The sequence below is a fragment of the Solanum tuberosum genome, unplaced genomic scaffold (genome assembly GCF_000226075.1).
Source record: "Solanum tuberosum cultivar DM 1-3 516 R44 unplaced genomic scaffold, SolTub_3.0 scf00004, whole genome shotgun sequence".
NCBI lineage: Eukaryota > Viridiplantae > Streptophyta > Magnoliopsida > Solanales > Solanaceae > Solanum > Solanum tuberosum.
The window spans coordinates 4,122,327-4,147,228 of record NW_006238930.1 but is presented as its reverse complement, the minus strand read 5'-3'; the positions used below and the strand labels follow the sequence as shown (position 1 = coordinate 4,147,228).

The following is a 24,902-nucleotide window of genomic DNA, read 5'->3' as shown; positions in this document are numbered from 1 at the left end:
GGCGGGCATATATTTTGGCGAGTGGAGGCTAAAACCCGAAAGGATCAACCCAACCAACCCCCTTTGTCTAATCTAATCTCCCAGGAGGAATTTCATGTCCATCTCGCCCTCCCATAGCGACAATCATACAGCTGCCTCTTCTTCTTCTTCTCCAAACCCTAACTCTAATCATGGATCCAAATCCAAACAACAGCAGCAGCAACCCGACAACTTCTCAGGTTTCCATCCCTTATACCCTAATTCAGCGATGTCCTTTTGTCTCGCCTTATTTATTTTAGTTCCGTCTCATGCTTTTCTTTCTCTCAGGAAACATGGCTACCACTGCATCTACTTCTGGTGGATCCTCCAAAAAGGTAAATTTTGTGTTGTAACTTCTCTTCTCTTAATAAACCAATTTACTAATGCAGCTCTGCTCTTCACAATATATTGCAGGTGAACAACTCCGGTAGCAGTCGAGAAAGTTCACGACATCATAACAGTGATAGAATCTCACTGCACGGACAAAGAAAATCAGCTAGGACCAATGATCCTTCCAGCGGAAGAGACCAGTTTGGCTCCAACAGTCCCCAAGGAGTTGTTACCCGCTCAGCTCCAAGAAGAACCCAGATGGTTAGTGGAAACCACTTACTCAATTTTCAGTATGATCCCATTTCTCGTCCACAATCTAGGTTGCCTCCTCCTAGGAGATACGTCAAGAGGAAGCCTTACAACAAAGACTTGTTTCTTCAAGCAAATTACAAGTTTGTTCTGTTGGATTCAGGCAATTACACGCCTGACTCGATGGATCCAGACAAAATGTTACACTGGGAGGATATTGTTTGTGTGAGATATTCCACTCCATTTCATGTGCAATGCCCCATATGCTTAGAGGATCCTCTTTGTCCTCAGATAACTTCGTGTGGTCATATCTTCTGTTTTCCCTGTGTTATGCAATATTTTATGATCTCCGAAGAAGATGACCATAAGGATGATTTCAAGAAGAAATGCCCTTTGTGTTTTATGATGATATCTTCACAGGATTTGTACACCATTCAAATTGAGAACGTTAAACAATATCGTGTCAGTGATATTATTGAATTTTTCCTCCTAACCCGTCACAAGGATTCATTTGCTTTATCTTTGAAAAATAATGATGGCATTGTTGGAGGAGAGGAGGTTCAAAAGTTGTTTTCTAAATTCATATTTACGTCCGATGTTGACCTTTCTGTTCGAGAGGCAATGTCTGATCTTGATAGTTGGTTAGCTAGAGTAGATTCAGGCTTAGTTGATGACTTGGAGAAACTTCCCTTTGTCTGTGCTGCAATGGAACAATTGGAGCAGAGGAAGACGTACTGGAATAGGCAACATATTGCTGTTCAAAATAGCAAATCTGACACAGATAATCGTTTGGAGAAGTGCTCTTATAGTTCTCAGCCAACAGAAAGTGTTCAGGCCCATTCTGCTGGACAATCTACTCATGTAATGCCATCCAGTAATCCAACTGATAAGCCAATATTGCAGGAGAAGTCAACTCTCAATAAGGTAGTGAGGGACTCTCAGCTTATTCAAGCTGCAGATGTTGAATCAATTGAAGAACGTGTTGGATCTTCATTGTTCCTATATGGCAATGACAAGAGCCTACAGAAAGACACAAGTGGCATTACTGATAGAGAAGAGATCAGTTCCTACAGTTTCTACCAGGTGAATTCATATGATTATGTTGTTTTTTCTTACCAAGTATCTGTGTATTACATTTAGATGCATGTGTACCATTTAGAAAATGGACATTGGGCCTCACTCACCCCAAATGCTAGCTTATGTGGTGAGGATTACCCAGAGATATTCAAGGAGACCACAAACCCATTTCTTCAACCAATGTGAGGCACGTAGCATCCTCCCCTCTCCTCCGGTCCTCCAATGTATGTCAAGGATTGGACATTTGGAGAGTAGACAACATAACATGGTAGCCTGTATTGAGTACCAAAGAATAGGGATGAGTCTAACTCTGATGCCTCGCCAAGAAAATGGACCTTAAGCTTAACTCATTCTAGAAGTTAGCTTATGAGGTGATTAGACCTTATAAGACAACAATAACCTATTTCTTCAGCAAATGTGGAAATACTTAACAACAAAAGTACTAAGATCACTTGTGCTTGACAAGTACCCAAAGAAATTGCCGAAGTGCACACACCAAGCTGGTAGGACACCATCATTAGCTAGTGATTTCTTCTGCTCTTTTTTCCAACAATAATGGACAAAAGATAACTATTTTCTTATAACAATGGTGCCATGTCCAGTTTGATGTGCACTATTTTACCTGGTTCCTGCCAAGCACATAAGCATATGCACTAGGTAACTGAGCCCACCAAGGATGTCCAGCTTGGTGTGCACTATTTTACCGGGTTCCTGCCAAATCGAAGTACTAGGTAGGTATGCCCAGTGTTTTCAAGCATTCAACTCATTGCTGCTGGGTGGGATGACTGAGCAAGTTTCAGGCTTTATTGTACTTTATATGTGATTGTTTTATTTTGCTGAATCCACCCTCTCGACTTTCATGAACATGTTCTTCAGTGGGTTTTATGCTGCTGAGCAAAAACTATTCATGAATATAGATTATTTCCCTTACTTAAATACATCGGGCAAAGTTGGGTAAAACCATTTTCCACAAAGAAAGTTCCATTCTTAGTTTTGTGTGCTATTAGATTTTTTGATATATCAACACAAGTAGTTGATAGAATTGTACATTATAGCTCCTAGTGATGGGATTTCATTCAGAGTTGAGGGGAAGCCCATGTACGCAAGATGTACCATATAAAGATACTCCCTCTGTCCCAATTTATGTGCTTACTTTCCTTTTTAGTCAGTCCCAAAAAGAATGACACATTTCTATATTAAGTAACAATTTAACTATAAAATGTCTATTTTACCCTTACTGAAATGATTTACAGCCACACAAATTTCTATCATTCATTTTGGACCACAAGTTTTAAAAGTCTTCCTTTTTTCTTAAACTCTGTATGGAGGGAGTATTATTTTCCATGAAGGTCATCTGATCTTTCCTAGAAACAAAAAAAGGCTGAAAAGAGCGACAATCTTTTTCATTTGTGAATGTGTATTATTGACACCTTCAAATGCTCTCTTGCGCCTCTCCTCTTTTTTTTTTTTGAGAATTAGTACTGTTGTGTTCTTCAGCATTAAGTAATGTTGGCCACCTCCAAAAAGTTACAAGGTAGTAAGGTTAAACTTTCAAGCTTTATAGAGCACCTAAGAAATTTATCATCTCATCTACTTCTTCTATACAACTTCCTTTACACCAAGAAAAAAAAGACATTAAATAGTTCCATTTCATATCATGAATGGACTTGATCTTGTCTTCAAAACATCTTCCATTCCTTTCCTTTCATACTGTCCACCACATGCATGAGGGTATTATCCTCCTCCATTTATTCTGACTCTTGCGACCCCCTCTTCTCATCCAGTAGCTCGTCAAATCTGCATTATGTTCAAGCATTGTCCATTCCGTCTTTGTAAGACTGAGGATCAGGTCCACGGTTGTGTAGTGAACTTGCAATGCAAAAAAAGATGGTTGTTTGTCTCTCTAGTTTCATTGCACAAAAAACATCTTGTCATTACTACTCTCCCCTTCTTTTGTAGAACCTCACGTGTAAGGCATGCTCTCTTCACCACTAATCATGTGAAACATTCAATCTTGGTGGGAGCCATGCTTTTCTAGATGTTCTTTCAGATATTTGAGGATTCTCCTTGCATCACATTGTTATCTTTCTTGTACATTTTATTCACAGAGAAAATGCCATCCCCGGAATGTCTCCATCTCAGTGTATCAGATTGAACAATAGTGCTGGGGTAATTCTCCACTTCACACAAAAGAGTTGTCACCCTATCTATCTCTCAGTCATATAGATGTCTTCTAAAATTAAGATTCCACCCTTGGTTTGACCAGCTCTCAAAGATGGTTGCTTCAGGATTTCTACTAGTTATCATAAGATCAAGGAAAGCTACCTGCAAAGAGGCTTGCCCAATCCAAATATCCTTCTAGATTGAGCCTTGGTACCTTTCCCAACTCTGATACTGGAATTTGCCATGTAGTTTTGGCCATAATGATCGGATTGTCCTCCAAACCCCCACCCCATAATTGGCGTTCACCTCATTGGAGCACCATGGACTAGATTGGCCAAACTTGTGGGATGTGACTTCCTTCCATAAAGTAGATTCTTCTGCACTAAATCTCCATATCCATTTCATTAGTAGACTGTTATTCTGTTATTCTGGATTCTCAAGTTTCTAATACCAAGACCCCCTTGATGTTTACTTTGTTACACCACCTCCCAGTTGACCAGATTATAGCACCCTTCTTCCTTGTTGCCTTTCCATAGGAAAGCTCTCCTCAGTTTGTCTAGTCTCTTGATTACACATGCAAGTATAGGGAATAGAGGCATCACATTGGTAGGAAGAGAGTCCAACACTGAATTGATTAGTGCGACCCTTCCTCCTAGTGAAAGGTACCGCGCTTTCCATTTAGCCAACCTCTTCTCAGCTTTCTCCAGAATGGTGTCCCAAATTTCCAAATCCCCATGTTTCCTGTCTAAAGGCATCCCTAGGTACACTATGGGCAAAGAACCCACACCACACCCAAGAATGCTAGCAAATGTCTGAATGTTACACTTTTTTGACACGATATATATTGCTCTTCCTCCGGTTCACTCTTAAAACTCAGATATAACTTCAAATACTACTAGCAAAACTTTAATGTAGCAAACTTGTTCCACTTTAGGTTCACAAAATAAAACAGTATCATGTGCATAAATCAAGTGGCAAATATCCAGATCCCCTCTCCCACCTCGTCCTACGTTGAACCCTCTCAACCAGTTTTTTTGTAGTGCTATCCTTATCATACTACTAAGACCTTGCATGGTTAAAATGAACAGGAAGGGGGATAGAGGGTCCCTTTTCATCAAAAAGGGGGATAGAGGGTCCCTTTGTCTGTGTCCCCTTTCAGAGTGAAAAAACCCAGTAGGTTCTCTATTTACTAGAATGGAGAACCTAACAGTTGCGATACAAAAGTTTATTCATTTAAACCATTTGTCCCCAAAACTCATCTGTTTGAGAGTGTTTAGAAGAAAGCCCAGTTAACGTGATCATATGCTTTTTCAGTGTCCAATTTGCAAATCAGGCCAGCCACTTCCCCTCTAGATCTTGAGTCTATGCATTCAGTTGCAATTAAAGCTGCATCCATAATCTGTCTCCCTTTTATAAAAGCCATTTGGTGTTTGTTTACTAGACTATCCATTTTTCTCTTCATTCTTTCTGTTAGAACTTTGGCAATTATCTTGTATACCCAGAGATCAAACTAATAGGCCCAAAGTCTCTTAACTCTACTGCTCCTGCCGTCTTTGGAATAAGGGCCGCAAAGGTGGCATTAAGACTCCTTTCAAACACACGGTGTTCATGAAAATATTGCAATGTTCCCATGATATCCTCCTTGACAAGATTCCCAAATGCCTGAAAAAAATTCATTGTGAATCCATCTGGGCTGGAGCCTTGTCAACTGCACAAGACTTGATGCTCTCCCACACTTCCTCCTTCTCAAAACCCCTCTGTAACCACTCATGATCTTCTATTGAGATCACTGTTATTCCTTGGAGTTTGAGATCAGGTCTCCTTCCTTCTGTCTCCTTGTATAGGTTCTGGTAGAATCTTTGGATTGCATTTTTAACTGCAGGCATTTCATTGATGGATTGTCCTTCTAATTCCAATGCATCTATGGAATTGTACCTTTTATGAGCATTTGCCATTCTGTAGAAGAACCTAGTGTTCTTGTCCCCATTCTTCAACCATTGAACTCTTGACCTCTGTCTCCAGGCAATTTCCTCTTCTTTTGCTATTTCTTCAAATTCCATAGCTAAATGAGTTTTCTGGACCAACTCATCATCGGTGAGGCTCCTATTCTCCTGTATTGCTTCCCAAGATTTCAACTGTTGTAGGATCATTTCTTTTTTGTGTTTCCAGTCTCCCTCGTTACTTCTACTCCATCGCATTAGTTCCTTCTTAAGGAGTTTTAATTTGTTTGCCAGAGTGAAGGCTGGTTTGCCCATGTTAGGGAAGGACAACCACCATGCCTTGACCTTCTGTTTGAATCCTTCTACCTCTAGCCACCAATTTTCAAATTTGAAGTAGGTCTTCTTGTAATTCCAATCTCCATATGTTAGAAGAATAGGATTATGATCTGATCCTATTCTAGGTAACAAAGACTGCTTGACCAGTTGGAGAGAGTCCTCCCAGTCAACTGAGTATAGGAATCTGTCAATCTTGGAGGCACTGTTGTGATTCTCCCCCCTCCTCCACGTGTATGATCTTCCAAGTAAAGGAGGATCAACTAGTTCCAGGTCATTAATAGCCTCAGAGAATTCAAACATTGCTCCGGATAGTCTATGTCAGTTTACCCTCTCTCCCACAAACCTAGTGACATTGAAGTCACCACACACTCTCCAAGGGTCCTCCCAATTGTTTCTGCTAGCCTCCAGTTCACTCCACAACTCTCTTCTGATAACCCTATTACAACTTGCATATACAGCACTCAGAAGCCATGTAATATCCTGACAAACACCGGTGAACGTACATGATATCATTTGTCCAGTAGAGTCTACCATCTCCCCCACCCATTCCCTTTTATCCCACATTATCATGATCCCTCCTCTACTACCCTTGGCCTCCAACTGAACTTCTCCCACCCATCTATTAGCCCACAACTCCCTCAAAATATTGCACCTCTCCTTTTATCTTTGTTTCTAAAAGAACATAGATGTTTGCCCCCCACTGGTGAATTAATTGTTTTACCAGTCTCCTCTTTTCTGCCCATTCAAACCCCTCACATTCCATGATATAATTTTAATCTTCATTGATCACCAATTGGTGGTCTTCTCCCCTTCCCTAGTTCACTCATGGATTCGCCATCCTTATAATTTACCTCGAAAATTAAATTCCTGAACTCTTTTGGAATCAATTGGTTGTTGACTTTGGCACTTCTCTTCTTTGGTCTAGTTTTTCAAAGAGGGCCCCTGCTTCCTTTTCAAAACCATAAAAAATGGCTCCAAACTCCTTGCTCAGTTTAATTATGTTCACCCAAGATCTTGCATCAGACTTCAACCCGTTAATGCACTCACTTGAATCAGCTGATTTGTGTACCTTCCCCTGTATTTTCCATTCTACCAGTTTCAACAATCAGTTCAGTTTCTGATCTCACCATTATCGGAGTTGTGATTGCATCTGTTTCGTGGTTTGAGTCGACCCTCTGTATGTGGTCCTCCTCGACCCCCTCTCTTGCAGTCATCTCCCTTGCTTCATCTTATAGTCGAAACTTGTCACAGTTCTCAACTCCTCTACAAAGCCTATAAGGGTGTTATGTTTTCCGTGAAAGGCTCAGCTGGAAGCTTTTCCTTATATGAGTTGTTTGTCTTTAAATTGTTCTTCCCTTTCTCAGTTGAAAGAAAAGAAGTGCCACTTTCATTCAATAAAGGAGGCCCATTTTCATTTAAAATAAGAGATGGCCCAACATATGGTCTGGAATAAAAGTGGCCCAGTGGCCCTGCTCTTTTACTGCAGCCAACCACTTGTCCATTGTTTTTATTCTTTGTGTAAAGCCCCCAGTCTTCTCCATTACCCAACAGATCTTGCATTGCTATCCCTTTTCCCTTCCTCTGCAATTCCTTTCTCCACAGACATCTGACACTAGCTGTCATCCCATTTTCATGAGAACTTTTGTCCCCTCTTGGTTGTTCAACAACCCTACTTTTTTTCAACTTTTCAAATCTTGCTGGTGCCTCTACCCATATCGGTCAAGTGAACCTCCATTCCCCATCCTCAACTACAACCGAAGTCAGAATATTTTTTGCGGTCCTTTTACTTTAATTCGAGCCCATCTCAAATGATTTTTGAGCTCTGTCTCCTCTTCCGTCTTCAACCATCCCCTACACTTCTTCCCAATTTCCTTCATAACCCCTGCTGACCAAAGTTGGAGTGGCAGACCTAAAACCCTTATCCAATACCAGTTAAAACTGGTATTGATAGGGCACGCCCCAGCTATAGGTGTCCACCAATCAAGCTTGAGTTTGCTTCCCTGCTTTCTCCAAGAACCTTTCATGACATGCTCAGCATCCTTCACACTTTGGAACTCAAACAGGAATTGAATCCCGTTCATGTCAAAAACTTGGATGTTATGGATTCTGACCCAAGACTGGTGAGTCCATTTCCGTACATCGTTTCTTGAGGGGATTTCGTCGCACTCGGGGAAACTGCCCACTAAGCATTTTCTTAGGAGGGCGTTCATTTAATGGTCCACTTGATTGCGTGGGGGTCATTTTTTATGCTTTGTTCTGATTTTGCTTACTTCTTCCCTTCAGCTCGGTGACAACTCCTTAATGCATCCTAACATAACAGAGTTCGTGTCAAACTAAGCATAAAATTTGACAGCTTTGCAGCCTCAATTTCCTTTGTCAAGTCGAACTAAGCTTTAATGCCACAATCTCTCGTCAACAATATCACATGTTGGGAACTGTCTTACAACTGTTTATCATGTTGCCTCTCCGCGCTTTTAGTTATTATCCTTCACTTTATTCTGTGAGATATGTAATGCACAGCTTTATACATGTTTTATAGTGCCTGTTTTTTTCAGGCAGTTGATGGTCAGCACCTTATCCTTCATCCACTGAACATGAAGTGCCTTCTGCATTACTACGGTGGCTATGGTAGTCTTCCTAACAGGTTTGAAGATAATTACATTCTTACAGTAAGTTATGCTATTTTTTTTCCAGTTAAAGGTGGCAAAGGGGTCTCTGTTTGTTGGTTTCAGAGAAACTACAAAGCTGATGACCCATTGAACTCAATTTTGATACATTTAGCTTGTTCTAAACTTACCTGCATTTGTAAGGCGACAACTATTAGATTGAAAAAATGTACTGTGTGTGGATTAAGTTATTCCTTTTGTTCCCAGTTGTTTGATAGAAGTTGCAATTTTTTCTAAACTTATTCTTCTGTGGTTCTATTCTGTCCTTGATAGACATCTTCTGTTTCAGATGACCCTTGGTGAGATTAGCTACAAAAATATAGCTTTATTTTGAGCACATGTGACCTCACTGGACAAAGTTTGGAGGTATAATTTGAAAAAAAACTTCTTTTGATAGATAGCTGGCAAACCAACAAACAGATCAAATCCCAATTCGACTCTCACTTTTCATCAGAGATAAGCTAGTTCAGAAAGGGATTCTGAATGAGTTGCTGAGTGAAGGGAGAGGTTTTGACGATTTCGGTAAGCAAAGAAAGGGAGGATGATGTATCTGAATCACAGGGAGAAAAATGGTGACAACAAGTTCCGGAGAGGGACAGAGATAGTGAATAGTGACTGGGAAAGGAGTAGGGTATATGCTAGGCTTAGTGTGTAGAGGAGTTTACACAGGGCTAGGGTGGGCAGGGGGCCTCAGAGGGTGCTAGAGTATGAACTATAAGGGGCACTGAGGGGAGAATTTCTGCAGCACTGGAGGAATGTTCTTTTTTGAGATAAAAATATATAATTTTTTAAAAAAACATTTCAAAAAGCAGGTGTGAACAGAGTGGCCATCCTGGCAGTGTCAACAGTCTGTTGAATGGGGTCTTCCCTTTTCTTTTCCCTCTTTCTTGGGTCGGTTATCCTTTCTCTTACTGGTTAATTATTTTGCTCGAACTTCATCCATAATATTCACCATGTCTTGGCTTGTCCAATTTCACCCTTAGTCAAATTTTTAGGTTCATCTAAAGACCAAATCATTAACTGGTGAAGTCGGTGCAAGTTAGGTCAAACATTTGGGGAAAGATGAATGTTACTGTATGTGCTTTTTGGAGGTAAGAACAGTGAGGTCTATGTTAATGTTCCTCCAGCCTTGAAAAGGGTTTCCTTGTTATATATATGCATTTTCTAAAGTCCCCTTTTTCCAAAATATGAAGTGGTGTGTATTAGTAAACCTTATCTAAGGGTTTCCATGCTTACCTGAAAGTGGACAATTAGCTAGAGCAGCGAGTGCTGTAGTGGAACTGATTGCAAAAGATAACATTATACCTGCCGATGTGAATGTGATTTGACCATATGCCTTTTGTTATTCCGCAACAATTTATTAGAGAAAATCTTGGCTACAGAATCAGTGGAAAGATTTTACAATTGGAGTCCGTGACGCAGTCGGAGGCCATGAGAAGGCGCTACCGCTTCCTAAGTCATTTTTCTTTGACAACAACATTTCAGGTACTTGCCATGATGATTATTTCTGGAAGTGTGCTGACTTCACTTCATCAATGGTTTGATCACTCTAATTATTTTCACTTGTAATTTCCAGCTTTGTGAAATTGATCTCAGCAAGATAATGCCCATGGATGCACTTTCTCCATTTATGGAGGAAATCAGAAGTAGGGAAAAACAAAGGAAGTGGCTAGCGAGGAAGGTTTGTAACCCACACTTTAATCAGAATTACAGCTGATTTTTCTTTTCTTGTGCAATTCAATGATTTAGCATCATGGGTTTATGATGTTTAGAAAAGCCCCCAGTGTGAACAGCAGAAATTGCTTAAAGATTCAAGTGCAGGATGAAGGAACTTTCTAGAGAGAAAATGTGTAGGACTCTACTTTCATTTTTGGCTTAATACACAAACAATTCCTTGAACTTTCCACTAAATTTCATTTAGACACTCGAACTACGGCTTGTTCCAATTAATCACCTGAACACGTAAGTTCAGATCTTTGATTTCTTTTTTCCGCGTGCTCTCAAATGTACGCAAATAAGTTAAGCACTTAAATATGTCACCTTCTTTAATTATACGCATTAGCCTTAGTAAGCTTTAAAATCTCAGGCTTGTTCCAATTGAGGTTGATGTGTATTATTAACATAGATACATATTTACTGTGGTTAACTTAATTACCTAATAGACGTTTGAGCATACATGTAAAAGTTTCACTTTCTATTTTGAGCTTGTCAATTGAATAGAATCTCCTATGTGAGTTGGCTAGTGTTCGGAAGTATCTTGTATTCATGTCCCCTCCTCTTAGCCATAAACATCTTGATTTTGTCACCATGAGGTTTCTTCAGCTATAGCAATCTCTCCAACTCTATTTTCAGATTCAAGAACCTTGAGTTGGAATTCTGTTTTTTTTCTTTGGATGACCGTGGTGTCCGGGCCAGCTTTCGCGCACCTCGACTAATTCCACGGGATACCTGCCACCTCCCACCAGCAACAAGTACTAGGTAACTTTGTCCAACAAGGCTAGGGATGGGAAGAATCACCTAATTCTTTTTGTCTCCGCTGAGTTAGTTGGAATTCTGTTTTCTCTTTCCTGTTCTAAAGCTGAAAGTTCATCTAGAGCCTTGCTTCTACTTGTTTTTGTAGTTGTCCTTTTTTCAAGTTCCTTAACTTCTATGTTCTAACTAAGTACAAAGTCTGGACTGCCACCTCTTGTGTAATTCTGCCACCACCTCTTCACCATATCAGTGAACCCCACTTGTTGAAGCCACGTATTTTCAAACTTGAAGTAAGATGGTGTTGAGTCCCAGTCTTCACCTTGTAGCAGAAGAGCTTTGTGGTCTGAAAATTGAAATGACGCCTGGCAGTGTCAACTGCTTGATAGCTTTCATTCCAGTATGAAAGTTAAGGAACCTATCAATTCTTGAGGCTTGTAGAGTGTCATCCCCTCTTGACAAAGTGTATTATGCCCCTCGCAAGGCAAATCCATTAGCTGAAGGTCCAAAAGCATTTCTGAGAAGCTCCTCATAGCTTGGTCCTTCTGGTACACTTTAGCCTCTCATTCTCATGATATACGAAGTTGACAGTGCACACAATTTAAAAAGGAACTTGGTTTGGATGATTCCTTTTATTGAGGAGATTTTCAAAGTTGATATTTTTCTTTTTCAGGAACGGCGTGAACAAGTTAAAGCTGAAGCCATTGGCATGTACTTAGAGCCTTTGCCTTTTAGCTTTTCAGAACCTTCTTTCACAGAACAACCTACTTTCACTAGCGATGACTTCGAAGGTACGTCAAATATTGCTATTTTATATAACAAATTTTATGCTCTCATCTTATGTGGTTTGGCATTTTAACCATCCCGGAGTATAATCCCCACCCCCACCCCACCCCACCCACCCCTCATCTTTTATAAGTGGAAGATGAGTCATGCCATTATTTTTTTAATATGAAGTAATTAGTTCTATTGCAAGCATCAAGTAGATGCATAATAGTTACAAAGAAAAATAGCAAAAGGTCAGCTCTCCTTTACATTGTTAGTTAAGAGTCAGGGAGCTGATAAAGTTCGAAAATGAATCAGTGGAATCTAGAGGGGATAAATAAACCCAACTATACAAAAACACGAGGCAATTAACTTTTAAAGATTGGTAGGTAGTTGATATTCCATAAAAGCATCTTCTATTCCTTTTGTTCCAGATACTCCAAAAAATGGCTGCAAGTATCATCTTCCAGATTCTCTTGATGGTGCTATCAACTTTCCAGCAACTCCAGCTTATCAAAACATCCCTGATATTATGAGGCATGACCCATTTGAGACCAAAAAGAGCTTAAAACATACTCCATAAGTCTGCTGCTATTTGACATTGTAGAAATAGGTGATTGTGTGTTTCTGCTTCCTTCATGCTTCCGTCATTACTTGGTTGGTTATAAGACAACTATATTCCTTTAAGTACATAATCTTCATTAAGAGAGTTTACAATGCTTATCTTGTGTATACTATTGATGTGTGTGATCATCTCATCTAAAAACTTAAACCGTTAGAGAGAGGAAACATTTCTATTCATTTAACGTCACACGGATTAGAATTATCATATAATCTTTTTCTTTTGAAATGAATGAATTGAATTATTTTCAACATGAACATCTGTTCTAGTATATTTCTTTACTCTGCTTATATCACAAATATTTTTCAAGAGATCGTCATATCAAAAGTTTCATTAAATAGTGAATGAAGTCCTTCTAAGTCTGTCCTTCCTTTACCTTTTTAGATCGACATCATTCATTCTTCCATTTACTTCCCTTCAACTCTTCTCTCCCATCAAAAAACTTTTTTATTGTTCATTATCTCTATATATTTTTTGACGGCCTCTGAATAAGGATAAGACATTACTAAGAGACATGGATTTGATCAGTTATGAAAGAAACTACTATTATGTTAATAGTCATTGGTATTGTGCTAATTAACTATTGTTGCGTTACATGGGTGTAAAGCAAATTATTTTCTAAGTTATCACCTTACAAACATCAAATGATATCAAATTACTAAGCAATGTCAATAAGCCTACTAAAAAAAGTACAAGAGTGAAAAATATCAATAAATACTAAGAACAGAAAACACTTGCTAAGCAAATAAATCTGAACATCTTTAAATCATCATATTGAAAAAGTTAATTAACTAAATCTCAATTAAAGTTCGAAAATGAATCAGTGGAATCTAGAGGGGATAAATAAACCCAACTATACAAAAACACGAGGCAATTAACTTTTAAAGATTGGTAGGTAGTTGATATTCCATAAAAGCATCTTCTATTCCTTTTGTTCCAGATACTCCAAAAAATGGCTGCAAGTATCATCTTCCAGATTCTCTTGATGGTGCTATCAACTTTCCAGCAACTCCAGCTTATCAAAACATCCCTGATATTATGAGGCATGACCCATTTGAGACCAAAAAGAGCTTAAAACATACTCCATAAGTCTGCTGCTATTTGACATTGTAGAAATAGGTGATTGTGTGTTTCTGCTTCCTTCATGCTTCCGTCATTACTTGGTTGGTTATAAGACAACTATATTCCTTTAAGTACATAATCTTCATTAAGAGAGTTTACAATGCTTATCTTGTGTATACTATTGATGTGTGTGATCATCTCATCTAAAAACTTAAACCGTTAGAGAGAGGAAACATTTCTATTCATTTAACGTCACACGGATTAGAATTATCATATAATCTTTTTCTTTTGAAATGAATGAATTGAATTATTTTCAACATGAACATCTGTTCTAGTATATTTCTTTACTCTGCTTATATCACAAATATTTTTCAAGAGATCGTCATATCAAAAGTTTCATTAAATAGTGAATGAAGTCCTTCTAAGTCTGTCCTTCCTTTACCTTTTTAGATCGACATCATTCATTCTTCCATTTACTTCCCTTCAACTCTTCTCTCCCATCAAAAAACTTTTTTATTGTTCATTATCTCTATATATTTTTTGACGGCCTCTGAATAAGGATAAGACATTACTAAGAGACATGGATTTGATCAGTTATGAAAGAAACTACTATTATGTTAATAGTCATTGGTATTGTGCTAATTAACTATTGTTGCGTTACATGGGTGTAAAGCAAATTATTTTCTAAGTTATCACCTTACAAACATCAAATGATATCAAATTACTAAGCAATGTCAATAAGCCTACTAAAAAAAGTACAAGAGTGAAAAATATCAATAAATACTAAGAACAGAAAACACTTGCTAAGCAAATAAATCTGAACATCTTTAAATCATCATATTGAAAAAGTTAATTAACTAAATCTCAATATCGTCATATAAACCTAAAACACCCGACGTATACACAGAGAACCGAAACTATAATCTCACCTTGATAATTCCAATCCTTAACCCTTTGGGGTGGCCTAGTGGTTTGAGCTTGGGACTTCCATGTTGGAGGTCTCAAGTTCGAAACCCCTTGCCAGCGAAAGCAAGGGGTTTGCCTTCTGGGTCGAGCTCGTCGCACCAGGCTTGTCTAGTGCGGGTTACCTCTCCTATGTGGTTTGCGAGCTATTGCATAGGAGCGGGGTTTTTTATCCTGTGCGCATCCAAAGGGTTGCGGCTGCGGGTTTCCCTTGTCATAAATAAAAAAAATTCCAATCCTTAATTCTTAGAGTCTCTATCTCCTCAGTTAAATTTTTCTTCCATGTCAGTTATGGTCTTAAAATCCTCTTTCAACAATTCTGAAATAAAAAAAAAGTGTTTCAAATATTTTTGGATTTATAGTTGCTGCTGTACTCTTTTCTTCATTTTTGCTACTTGAAATTTACTATTGTTACATCTTTTCTCAACTTCTCATTTGTTGCTTCTTTTCCCATTCCTCCGCCTCTTATATGTAAGCATCACAATAATAAGTCCGATCATTGCTCCAAAGGCTGGATGTCATATCTTCTAGTTAGCTTATTGACTATTCATTTCTAAAGCTTAATTGTGTAGTAATTTCATTAACAGAGCATTAAGAGAATCGATTTTATTTATGTCCATACTATTTTTGTCAAAATATGCTAGTTGGGCTTCTTTAGAGAAGGCAAAGGGCTGCATTAAAATTTCTTGAATAAAAAAATTTGTGGCCTCTAAGATAATGTGAGTTGACTGAAAAGAAACATGGAGTATGAAAGGTTGGGTAGTGATAATTCAGATTTTTAGAGTTAGTGACTCTTTTTTTTAATATAGGACAGAAATGGAAAAAAAAGGAAAAAGGCCAAAAAAGATAACTGTATTTCTTGGCCAAAGAGGGGTTCCGCATCACTCTTCTTTTGCCTAGCTTTATAATATATATATATATATATATTGTCTCTTCAATACGTCCCCTCATGTGTGAGCCTGATTCAATTCATGGCAAGCATGTGGAATTCACTTTTGATAAATGGGTTGCAATGAGACTTGGAATCAGGATCTCTGCCTGTTCTGCTACCATTGTCATGCACTGATATCTGAGTGTGCGAACTCTTCACCTTTGGTGCCGCACTCTTGTCGACACAACGTGGGTGTGGGATCCATACCGGATATGGTCTATCGGTTTTGAGTACTTTGACCGAAATCGATATAGAAATTCGAGACAGATATAATGATTCTGAAATCAAAACAATAGGTAGGGTGAAATCATAATTTTAGGCAGATGTTTCTTTTGTCATTGGAAGGTATTTGTATTAAAAAGTCCGCAATCAGAATGTGCTTTAAAGATGTCTACAGGTCAAACACTAGTATGTGCAATGAACTCAAGAAGTCTATCACGACCTCTTGTATCATTTGCAATAGCCATGTTACACCGATAAAACAGTAAGAAGATGCATTTGTACTTAATAATAATTAAAGATTCAAACTTTGCTCTAAAGAAATTGTGCATTCCTTCTTTCCAACTTGTCCATAATTTAGGCAGATTTTCACAACTTTACTTTTAGATATTTAAATTAGTTTTAGTTGAATCTCTGCACCTGTATTCATACCTGGATCTGTATGAAGGATCCCGGCCTCTAGATCTGCACTTGTATCGTACACCCGCATCTGAGTCCGAGCAACGGGTGGTCAGGGTGTCCAAGAAAAAAAAACCGTATATACAAGTAAAATGATATACAAAATGATTAAATAACATATTTTGGACACCCTCAACATAACAAGTTGTTATAGCCCAGTGATTTCACTTCCTTGGAATGAGGACGTGCTTGTGTGTTCAAATCTCACTAGTTCTACTTTTTGAAAAGAGCTTTTGTTGTGCTATTTCTGGACACCCTTTGTGAATTCCTGGCTCCACCACTGCCGAGCAACTTAGTTTGGTACCATGTTAAGTTTATGACCATCACATCCAAAAGTTTAAGCGGTTTGAGGGAGCACATTGTTATTTGCTTAATTATGTTTCAACATATACAATCACATTTCATGGTAGTAATCCTGTGACTCAATTATTATAGAAAATGGTTACTTTAGTAAGCTAAATTGAAGCTTGATAGTGGTGATCTTTCAGAAGTTTGACTTTTACTATTTTGCAGTTTTGACATTAAATAGTACTTCTTCATGACTGCAAAAGCCTTGCAATTTGATCTTTATTTTTGAAGTTTTTATGATATTGCTTTACGCCTTTACGTAGGTACTAACCATCTTCCCATTAGTTGAAATGATTGTTGTTGTGTTTGTATTTGTGATAAGCTTTGGGAAGTACGAGTGTAACTGTAACATCATCAAGCTCCCCTGTGCCTGGAGGCAGGCAACTGTTCTCCAATGTTGCAAGGCTTGGTTTTGCTGCTGGATGTGATCCTCCAGCGCTGAAAATGGATGAGTCTGCACGTGATTCTTCTGTTGCAGCTGGTATCTTTTTAAATTTTCCACTTGGCTATTGACATTGAGTATCTGCTATGATCCGAATAATTGTTTGTCATGTTTTCATCACAGTTTGCCGTAAACGTGTTGTTTCATTTTGCTTTATCATAACCAGTGTACTTCATTTCTCTCAGGAACGAGTCGTCCTGGAATCCTGTCCTTTGCAAATGTAACCTCCAAAGCAAAAGCTGTTGAAGGTCCCAATGCTTCTAAGACAAATGATGCAGGGAAGAGGGGGAAGAAGCCAAATCGGATCCTAATGTCAACTTCTGGTGGTAGACGTTACTGAATTTTGAAGGGATGTGATGAGGAAATCTGTCTGTATATTTAAGAGATGTTTTGCCTTTTATTAGGAACTGTGATTTGTTAGTTGTTACTCACCTATTGAGCATGGTGTTTTGGTAGCGTGTTGTGAAGTTGTTGTAGGATAAACTGTTTTCGCGTCCTACATCATCTTTCCTCTTTTAGTTTTTACTCTCTTTCCTCCCATCCTTGCATATATGGTAAAAACTGAAACGACGTTCAAATATACTTTTTTAATTGATTTCAACTTCAACTATTCCTTTTCTCCGGTTTCAACCAAATACTTGTCTGTGAAATTTACAAAAAGATCTAACATAAAAACAAAGGATAATTTTAGAGATAATCAACATTATGCTTAATTTCTTTGTTATAATTCATTTACAGTAAAGTTGAAACAATTTATCTCTTTAATTAAAGGGAGATAAACTTGATATTTTATTAGAAACCAAGACGCTAAATTTGAAAGGTTATTTCTGAAATAAGTTTAAGAATGAAATATGTGGGATTGTATGAGTATAACACGTGTCCCTCCCTCCTATAAATAGCCATGTTCCATCCAATGTATGTAGAATCTCTCCGTCACCTTTGCAATTAATTAATTAAATTAAATATGATTACTAAAACCAAAAGGCAGCAAAAGTCCAAAATTAATCTGATTGTTATTCAAATTATATATACATACTTATCATCATATAAAAATAATAAATGAAGCAAAAGAAAGGGAAAACAAGTGTGATCCCAAATGACACGACCGAGGTTGAGCAGGAAACCAGCTCTTGTTCGTCTTCTCTCTGTTGCTGCTGTCTTCTCCATTATCCTTATCGCCATTCAGTCCTCTTTCTTCACTGGTACTATATCTTCTTTTCCTTAACCCTAATTATTTGAAAATCCTCTTCGCTAATTTACTGTTTTGAATTTGATGCATCCAGGTAGTTGGACTCCCGTTAATTTGGATATTCCGATCTTGTCCCACTTCCAGTCTAATCTTCAGCAATGCGTCGTAATTATTTCGATATTGTTTGCTTCTAATTATTTCCATGGATCTCCTATATTTTGTTGAAAACTGATATTCATTTTCACCATATTATGTATACTCCACATATGATGTGGAATTTCTGCTTACAGGCTAACCGAGGGCTGGGATTGACTGCTCATATAATTGATCATTGCAATGTCATTCTCAAGTTTCCCCAAGGAACTAATAGCACTTGGGTTTGTCTCTCATCCTTCTCCTACCTGTTGGTTACCTTGTCAGTTATCTACAAAACAACACTGAAATGCATTTCCCCATTCATTCTATCTTGCAGTATAATGAGCAGTTCAAGATCTTTGAACCATTGGAGTACAAGTATGACGTTTGCGAAGCAATACTTCTGTGGGAGCAGGTTCCTCATACTTGTTATTCATGTTAATTAGTCATGTTTTGGGGCTTCCACTACTAGTTCATTAAAATATATTGGGATTATCTGAAATGCAGTATCGTAACATGACGACAGTGTTGACAAGAGAATATTTGGATTCTCGGCCTGATGGATGGTTTGACTATGCAGCAAAAAGGATTGCACAGCTGTAAGTTATTGGCTTCATCCTCCATTCACCTTCTTAATCAATTAATGATAGATTTAATGTGATTTGATCTTCATATTTTATTTCATTGTTTCCTTACTTTTCCTGTTTGCAGAGGAGCAGATAAATGTTACAATCAGACTCTTTGCGAAGAACATCTCAATCTAACTTTACCAGCTAAGCCCCCGTTTCACCCTCGACAATTCAGAAGATGTGCAGTCGTTGGCAATTCTGGAGACCTCTTGAAGACGCAGTTTGGAGAGGAAATTGACAGTCATGATGCAGTTATACGAGATAATGAGGCTCCTGTTAATGAGGTAAATTAGCTCTTAGTCCGTTGAAAATAAAAATGATTTATGTTAAATAATTTGTCTGTTTAGGGAGTAGTAGGTATTATCTTAACTAGAGTTCTCTATCCAATACAACACTTTCAAGTATTGGAAAAGGTTGAATTATGAAGATACAGTTGCAAGAATTTCTATTCATTAAACTGTAGAACGTCTAAACTTTGATGCCATATTTTCTCTATTGAACTGACTTTTCAACCAGTACTTTAATATATCTCTTCCACTATCACTTTTTTTTTATGAAGTAATATGTTTCATTAAAATGCATCAAGGAGGTGCAAAGTTACAAGTAACAGAGGGATAAAAAGGAGTATTTAGCTCAGTTCAGCTCCTATACAAAGTGTTAATCTAGAACTAGGGTGCTAACAAAGTCTAGAAAATGTCCAGCACTAAGGGCCGGGGTCAACTTTGACCATGGTTAAGTATGCATTTAGCTTTAAGAGAGTGATTTGGAGTTGAGATGCTATCAAAACATCTCTTGTTCCTTCTGTCCACAAACACCAAAAGATAGTATCAGGAATCATCAACCAGATTTTCTTGATGGCCTTATCAACTTTCCATAAACTCCAACACAAATGTGCCTGTCTCATGTTTTTGGCATAACCCAACTCAGGCCAGAAAGGGTGCAAAACATGTTCCAAACACCAGTAGCTACTGGACAGTGCAAGAACAAAGTGATTAACAGATTCCAGATCCTTGTTACATCGGTAACATCTGTTAACCAGCAGAAGTGCTTTCCTGTTAAGGTTGTCTAGTGTTAGACAAGCTTCATATAAGGCAATCTAGTTGAAGCATATGACCTTAATTGGTAGCTTGGTCCTTCAAATCAATTTCCATGGCCAAGAATCCAGCACCTGATTTTGCTTGCAGATCTGCCTGTAACAGTCCTTGACTGTGAATATACCCTTACTGCCCCAACACATGGTATCTTGAAGGTCTTTATTTATGTTGCAACTCTTCACTTTTGCAAACAAATCCATAAAACTATCCATTTCCCAGTCTTGGACATACCTTCTTGAGTGCATATCCCAGTTGTTGTTACTCCCATTCTGAGCAATTGTGGAGTTTGTCTTGAGCAATGTTGAAGATGCTAGGATAGACATCCATGAGTGCTGTGTTGTTAAGCCATTTATCCTTCCAAAAACTGATGTGCACTCCATTACCAGGTACTGTCACTAATATAATATATTAGTCAAATTAACATCCTAGACCTGTGTACCAATATTATTGCATATAAAGTGAAACAAAGAACTTAGTAAAGCCACTGGAGTCCTCATTCTGTTGTATCTTGCATATTCTTAAAATTCTTACGTCATTATCCACGTTGCTACAGGTATTTCTTTCCATGCAATACTGGTGAAGCATGTGTGGCATTTTTATTATTTGATCAACTCTACTAGAGAATAACTAGTCTGGCCTTGTAATTGAGATCTGAGAGTGATGATGACAACCAGCATTTATGTAGTCATTAATATGCATAATCTGTTAAAAGTTGTATTAACCCAGTTAAAAAAAAAACCTTCTAGATTTCACATCTATTTTTATTGTTTGATCAACTCTATTAGAGACTAACTAGGTCTGGCCTTGTAATTGAGATCTGAGATTGATGAAGACTACCAGCATTTATGTAGTCATTACTATGCATAATCTGTTAAAAGTTGTATTAACCCAGTAAAAAAACCCTTCTAGATTTCACGTCTATGGTGTCAATCAACCAGAATTTGTTGTGAAAATAACTGCTTATAAATATGCTATGCAGAAATACGCCAAGCATGTTGGCCTGAAGAGAGATTTTCGCTTAGTTGTGCGAGGTGCTGCTGGAAACATGATTAAAATTCTCAACGGTTCTGGTAAATTATTGGAAAACCTATTTATTTCTTGAACATTTGATCATATACATCTTGTCTTCTGTGTTTGTTTTTGTTCAGATTTATTTCATGCTTCTTCCCATTTTCCTATATTGACTGAAGACAAAATGATGTCTTCAATTTTTGACGTTCTGTGCCATGTTATGAGCATCAACCAAACAAAACTTCTTTTATGATCTCATTGTTGCCTAATAAACAGTACCATTCAGCAATGGTTTTAGGTGTTTCTGGATTCTATGAGAAGAAAGAAACTCATGTGCTTTTGTATTCAAAAAAAGAAACTCTAGGTGTTTTGAGGCAAAGTAATCATTGTTAGAATAAGAATAGGTTTACACAATCCTTTTATAATAGGAATAGAAATAGGAATTGTAATAGGAATAGGAATAAGAATAGTAATAGGAATCGGAATAGTAAATAGTATCCTACTTGGTAAAGGATTGTATTGTAGTACAATTTCAAAAGGATTGTATTGTAGTATCTATAAATAGGGTTTCTATGTAATAATGTAGATACAACAATTCAATAATATTTTTCTCCTATATTTCTCGCATGGAATCAGAGCCTCTACGATGTTGGTAAAGTTTCCACTGCCGGGCGGGCGGCTATTACCCATATATCTCACCCGTCTGGCCAATGATTATGTTAACAACAATGATTATGTTAGCAAAAGTTGGGTCCATCGTGTATCTTTTCTGGTGATTATTTTCTCATATCTTATTTGTGTAGCACCGTGCCATCATCGGAATGAATACTTTTTTATATCCAATTTGTGTAGTACCGTGCCATCTTTCCGGTGACTACTTTCTCATATTTGATTTGCGTAACATCATTTTTTTTCCGGTGACTACTTTCTTATTTGTGTAGGGTCATGCCATCACTCTGGCCTTACCCAAATAATTTCTCTTTTTCAATAGGGTCGTACCGTCAATCTGACTCTATCCATATAATTTCTATTTTTCAGTAGAGTCGTGCCATCATTCCGACCCTACCCGAATAATTTTATTTCTCAGTTTGTGACCACTTTCAGCCATCAAACCTAATACTTCCGCGCATGAGTATGTTCTGGTCAATTTTTCAGTGACTTTCTTGTTTGATATGGACTCATCTATTGATTCCAAGACGATCCATATATTTTATACCAGATTTTGAGCACTTTCCGACAACTGCTGCATTGTGAAAAAGTTTATATGGAGCAACCACCTAATTTTGTTACTTAGGGGAAGTTTAGTAGCCTTGTATGTTGATTACGTAAGTCATTCTATGATCTGAAACAGTCTTCTTAAGCTTGGTTTGGGAAGTTCAACACTGTAATTTTATCACTTTGTGTTTTATCGATATTATGCATCAAATTCAGTATTTCATGAGAACAAACATATTGAGATTGATTGGCATTATGCATCAAATCTAGTATTTTTAATGAGAAGACAAGCACATTAAGATTGATTGTGTGAAGTTGAGTGATCAACTTGCATATATCTCATCAAGCCCCTCATCGGTCCTTATATTAATTACATTTGTAACAAGCTAGGTACATGACTTGTATGCACTAGCTTGAAGGGGAGTGTTAGAATAAGAATAGGTTTATACAATTCTATTTAGAATAGGAATAGGAATAACAATAGTATGTAGTATCCTAGTTGGTAAAGGATTGTATTGTAGTATCTATAAATAGGGTCTCTATGTAATAATGTAGATACAACACTTCAATAACATTTTTCTCGTATATTTCTCACAATCACTATATAGGATAAGAAAATACAGACTACCTATGTTTGCTGCTCTTTGGTGCAAATTTCAAGATATATGATTCACACACAATTTTTTATTTTTTTTAAAAAGAACATGTATTCTATGTTTCACACATTTTAAACTTCATTAGCTTTGTTTGTGACTGAGGCGTAATAGTTGTTTTACTTATTTATATTTTGTTAAACGTCATCATCTCTCAACATGGATAGTTCTGTATAAAAAAAATTCCCTTCGTTTGCTTTTTTTTTTTCTTTCCCCTTTTTTGGTGTAAGGGACTGCTCACTTTTGTATACTCCAATCACCTCCTTGGTGTCTGTATTTTATCTTTCAATAACACATTTTGCTTACCGATCAAGAAAAAAGAAGAAGAAAAAAGCGCACTACCATTCAGTGGCAATCATTGGTTTTTTATTTTGATGGTGTATATTGATAATGTCCGTTTTTGAGGATTTTGGTCTAAATGTGGTTTTGCAAAACTCTAGAATTCTTATTCTTTTTGTTATTTAACATGTGATGTAGGGTAGTTCATGCTTGATATGATTATATGAGTATGTCATATTAGGATGTCAGGTGCGCTTATTGTGATGAGCGCACTCTGATGCATTTCTATAAAAAGCCTTTAGCACCAGTAGTTGGGTCTTATACTGCATATTAGCAGGGTTGTGTACATGAGTTGTGTTATTGAAAGTCAAGAGCTAGATATAGTTTCTCGTGACTAAGAATAATCAATTCTTCTTTAATGATCTAATGGTTGTCCATTTATGTGTGACCAATCAGCATTGCTATATACAAAATTACTGGTTTTTCGAGCATGACTGCTTATATTTTAGGGATTCAAGTTTTGAGAGCCCTTTAACTTTTCGAGAGTCTCAATCTAGTCCTTTAAATGTTGTTAGATTCAACAAACATTCTATCTTTGGTTTTGCCCTTCTGTCAAAAAAGGTAAATAGACCCTCAATTTAGGGGGGCAAAACAATGTCTCTACCCAAAATAATATTGTTTGTTCTCTTTCCCAACAAAATGGATAAATAAACAAGAGAGACTTGATTTCTTGTCGATGATTTAACTAAGTTGTTGGTGCTTTCTTGTTTCTTCTTGTTTTCTGTTCTTACTTCTGTCGGATACCTCAGAGATTTTTTAATCTATACTTGGTTGATTTTTGGAACTTAGGGAAAGAGTGTCAGCTATAACAACTCTCTTAACCTGAATGGTTCAGCTAAACCAAAAGTTGCTTATGGGAGGAGGGGGGTAGGACAAAGGAGGAGAGGGGGGGAGAGAGAGCAGCCACAATAATTGTCAAGCCTTGCATGTTTCTCTTTGTGTGGCTTCACCTTATTACTATTTTTTGTTTTTAGTTCGGAACTTCTCAGATGGTCGGTGGTCCCAAAATTAACTTTTGACACTAGTATTCATATGATCCAAATAATTGTTGCAGTCTAGACTCTAGTAGGCATAAGTGTTGAAGGAAGGAGCAAGACATATAGATGATAGCTCCTTATATAGCTAAAGGGATTCTCCTTTTTCAATTTTTCACCTGGTATAAAGAAAACACTCTTCTTGCTCCTAGCTTAATCAGGAAAAAAAGAGATATAGAGGGTGTGTTTGGTATGGAGGAAAACATTTTCTGGTAAATGTTTTCCAATTTTTCAATGTTTGGTTGGCTTAAATGTTTGAAAAATGTTTTCCAAATCAAATTTTTTTCCTCAAATTTAAGGAAAATGACTTTCCTTCCAAAATTAAGGAAAACATTTTCCTAAACTCTACTTCATCCTTTAATTTTTTTTTTCTTACCCTACCTATACCCCGTACCGAACCCTACCCATTCAAAAAATAAAATAAAATATTTTAAATTTTCTTATTTTTTAAATTTCAAATATATTTTTATCCCTACCACCCCCCTCCCCCCACCCCTCCCCAAAATAAAATTTTTGAAAAATGTTTCAAATTTTAAGATTTTTT

The 24,902-nt window shown here is 37.4% G+C and overlaps 2 protein-coding genes across 3 annotated transcripts in view; both read left to right on the top strand.

The window, feature by feature from the left end:
* On the top strand, window positions 1–17,654 carry LOC102589589 (RING finger protein 10). 2 transcript variants are annotated; one of them, XM_006338674.2, is made up of 9 exons: window positions 1–218; window positions 307–353; window positions 433–1,680; window positions 8,669–8,757; window positions 10,162–10,264; window positions 10,356–10,460; window positions 11,922–12,039; window positions 16,940–17,098; window positions 17,245–17,654. In XM_006338674.2, the coding sequence occupies exons 1-9, from the start codon at window positions 95–97 to the stop codon at window positions 17,397–17,399; spliced, it is 2,148 nt and encodes a 715-aa protein (XP_006338736.1). In that variant the 5' UTR covers window positions 1–94; the 3' UTR covers window positions 17,400–17,654. The 2 variants fall into 2 exon arrangements, with proteins under 2 accessions (XP_006338736.1, XP_015163342.1); XM_015307856.1 differs by lacking the exons at window positions 16,940–17,098; window positions 17,245–17,654 and adding an exon at window positions 12,448–12,814.
* Window positions 17,655–18,133: 479 nt separating this feature from the next.
* The window catches only part of LOC102589265 (uncharacterized), a 12,879-nt gene continuing 6,110 nt past the window's right edge, over window positions 18,134–24,902 (top strand). Inside the window, 7 exon segments of the mRNA NM_001288066.1 lie at window positions 18,134–18,261; window positions 18,343–18,413; window positions 18,539–18,625; window positions 18,721–18,798; window positions 18,891–18,982; window positions 19,095–19,296; window positions 21,086–21,176. Of these exon segments, the coding sequence (NP_001274995.1) occupies window positions 18,156–18,261; window positions 18,343–18,413; window positions 18,539–18,625; window positions 18,721–18,798; window positions 18,891–18,982; window positions 19,095–19,296; window positions 21,086–21,176 (727 nt within the window). The 5' untranslated portion in view covers window positions 18,134–18,155.

What these genes read in the sequence shown, in the direction of transcription:
- LOC102589589 (XM_006338674.2), top strand. Translation starts at nt 95, where the DNA reads ATGTCCATCTCGCCCTCCCATAGCGACAATCATACAGCTGCCTCTTCT. An exon ending in CTTTGACAACAACATTTCAG is followed by an intron (nt 10,265 to 10,355) that starts GTACTTGCCATG and finishes TGTAATTTCCAG; the next exon opens with CTTTGTGAAATTGATCTCAG. An exon ending in GGAAGTGGCTAGCGAGGAAG is followed by an intron (nt 10,461 to 11,921) that starts GTTTGTAACCCA and finishes TTTCTTTTTCAG; the next exon opens with GAACGGCGTGAACAAGTTAA.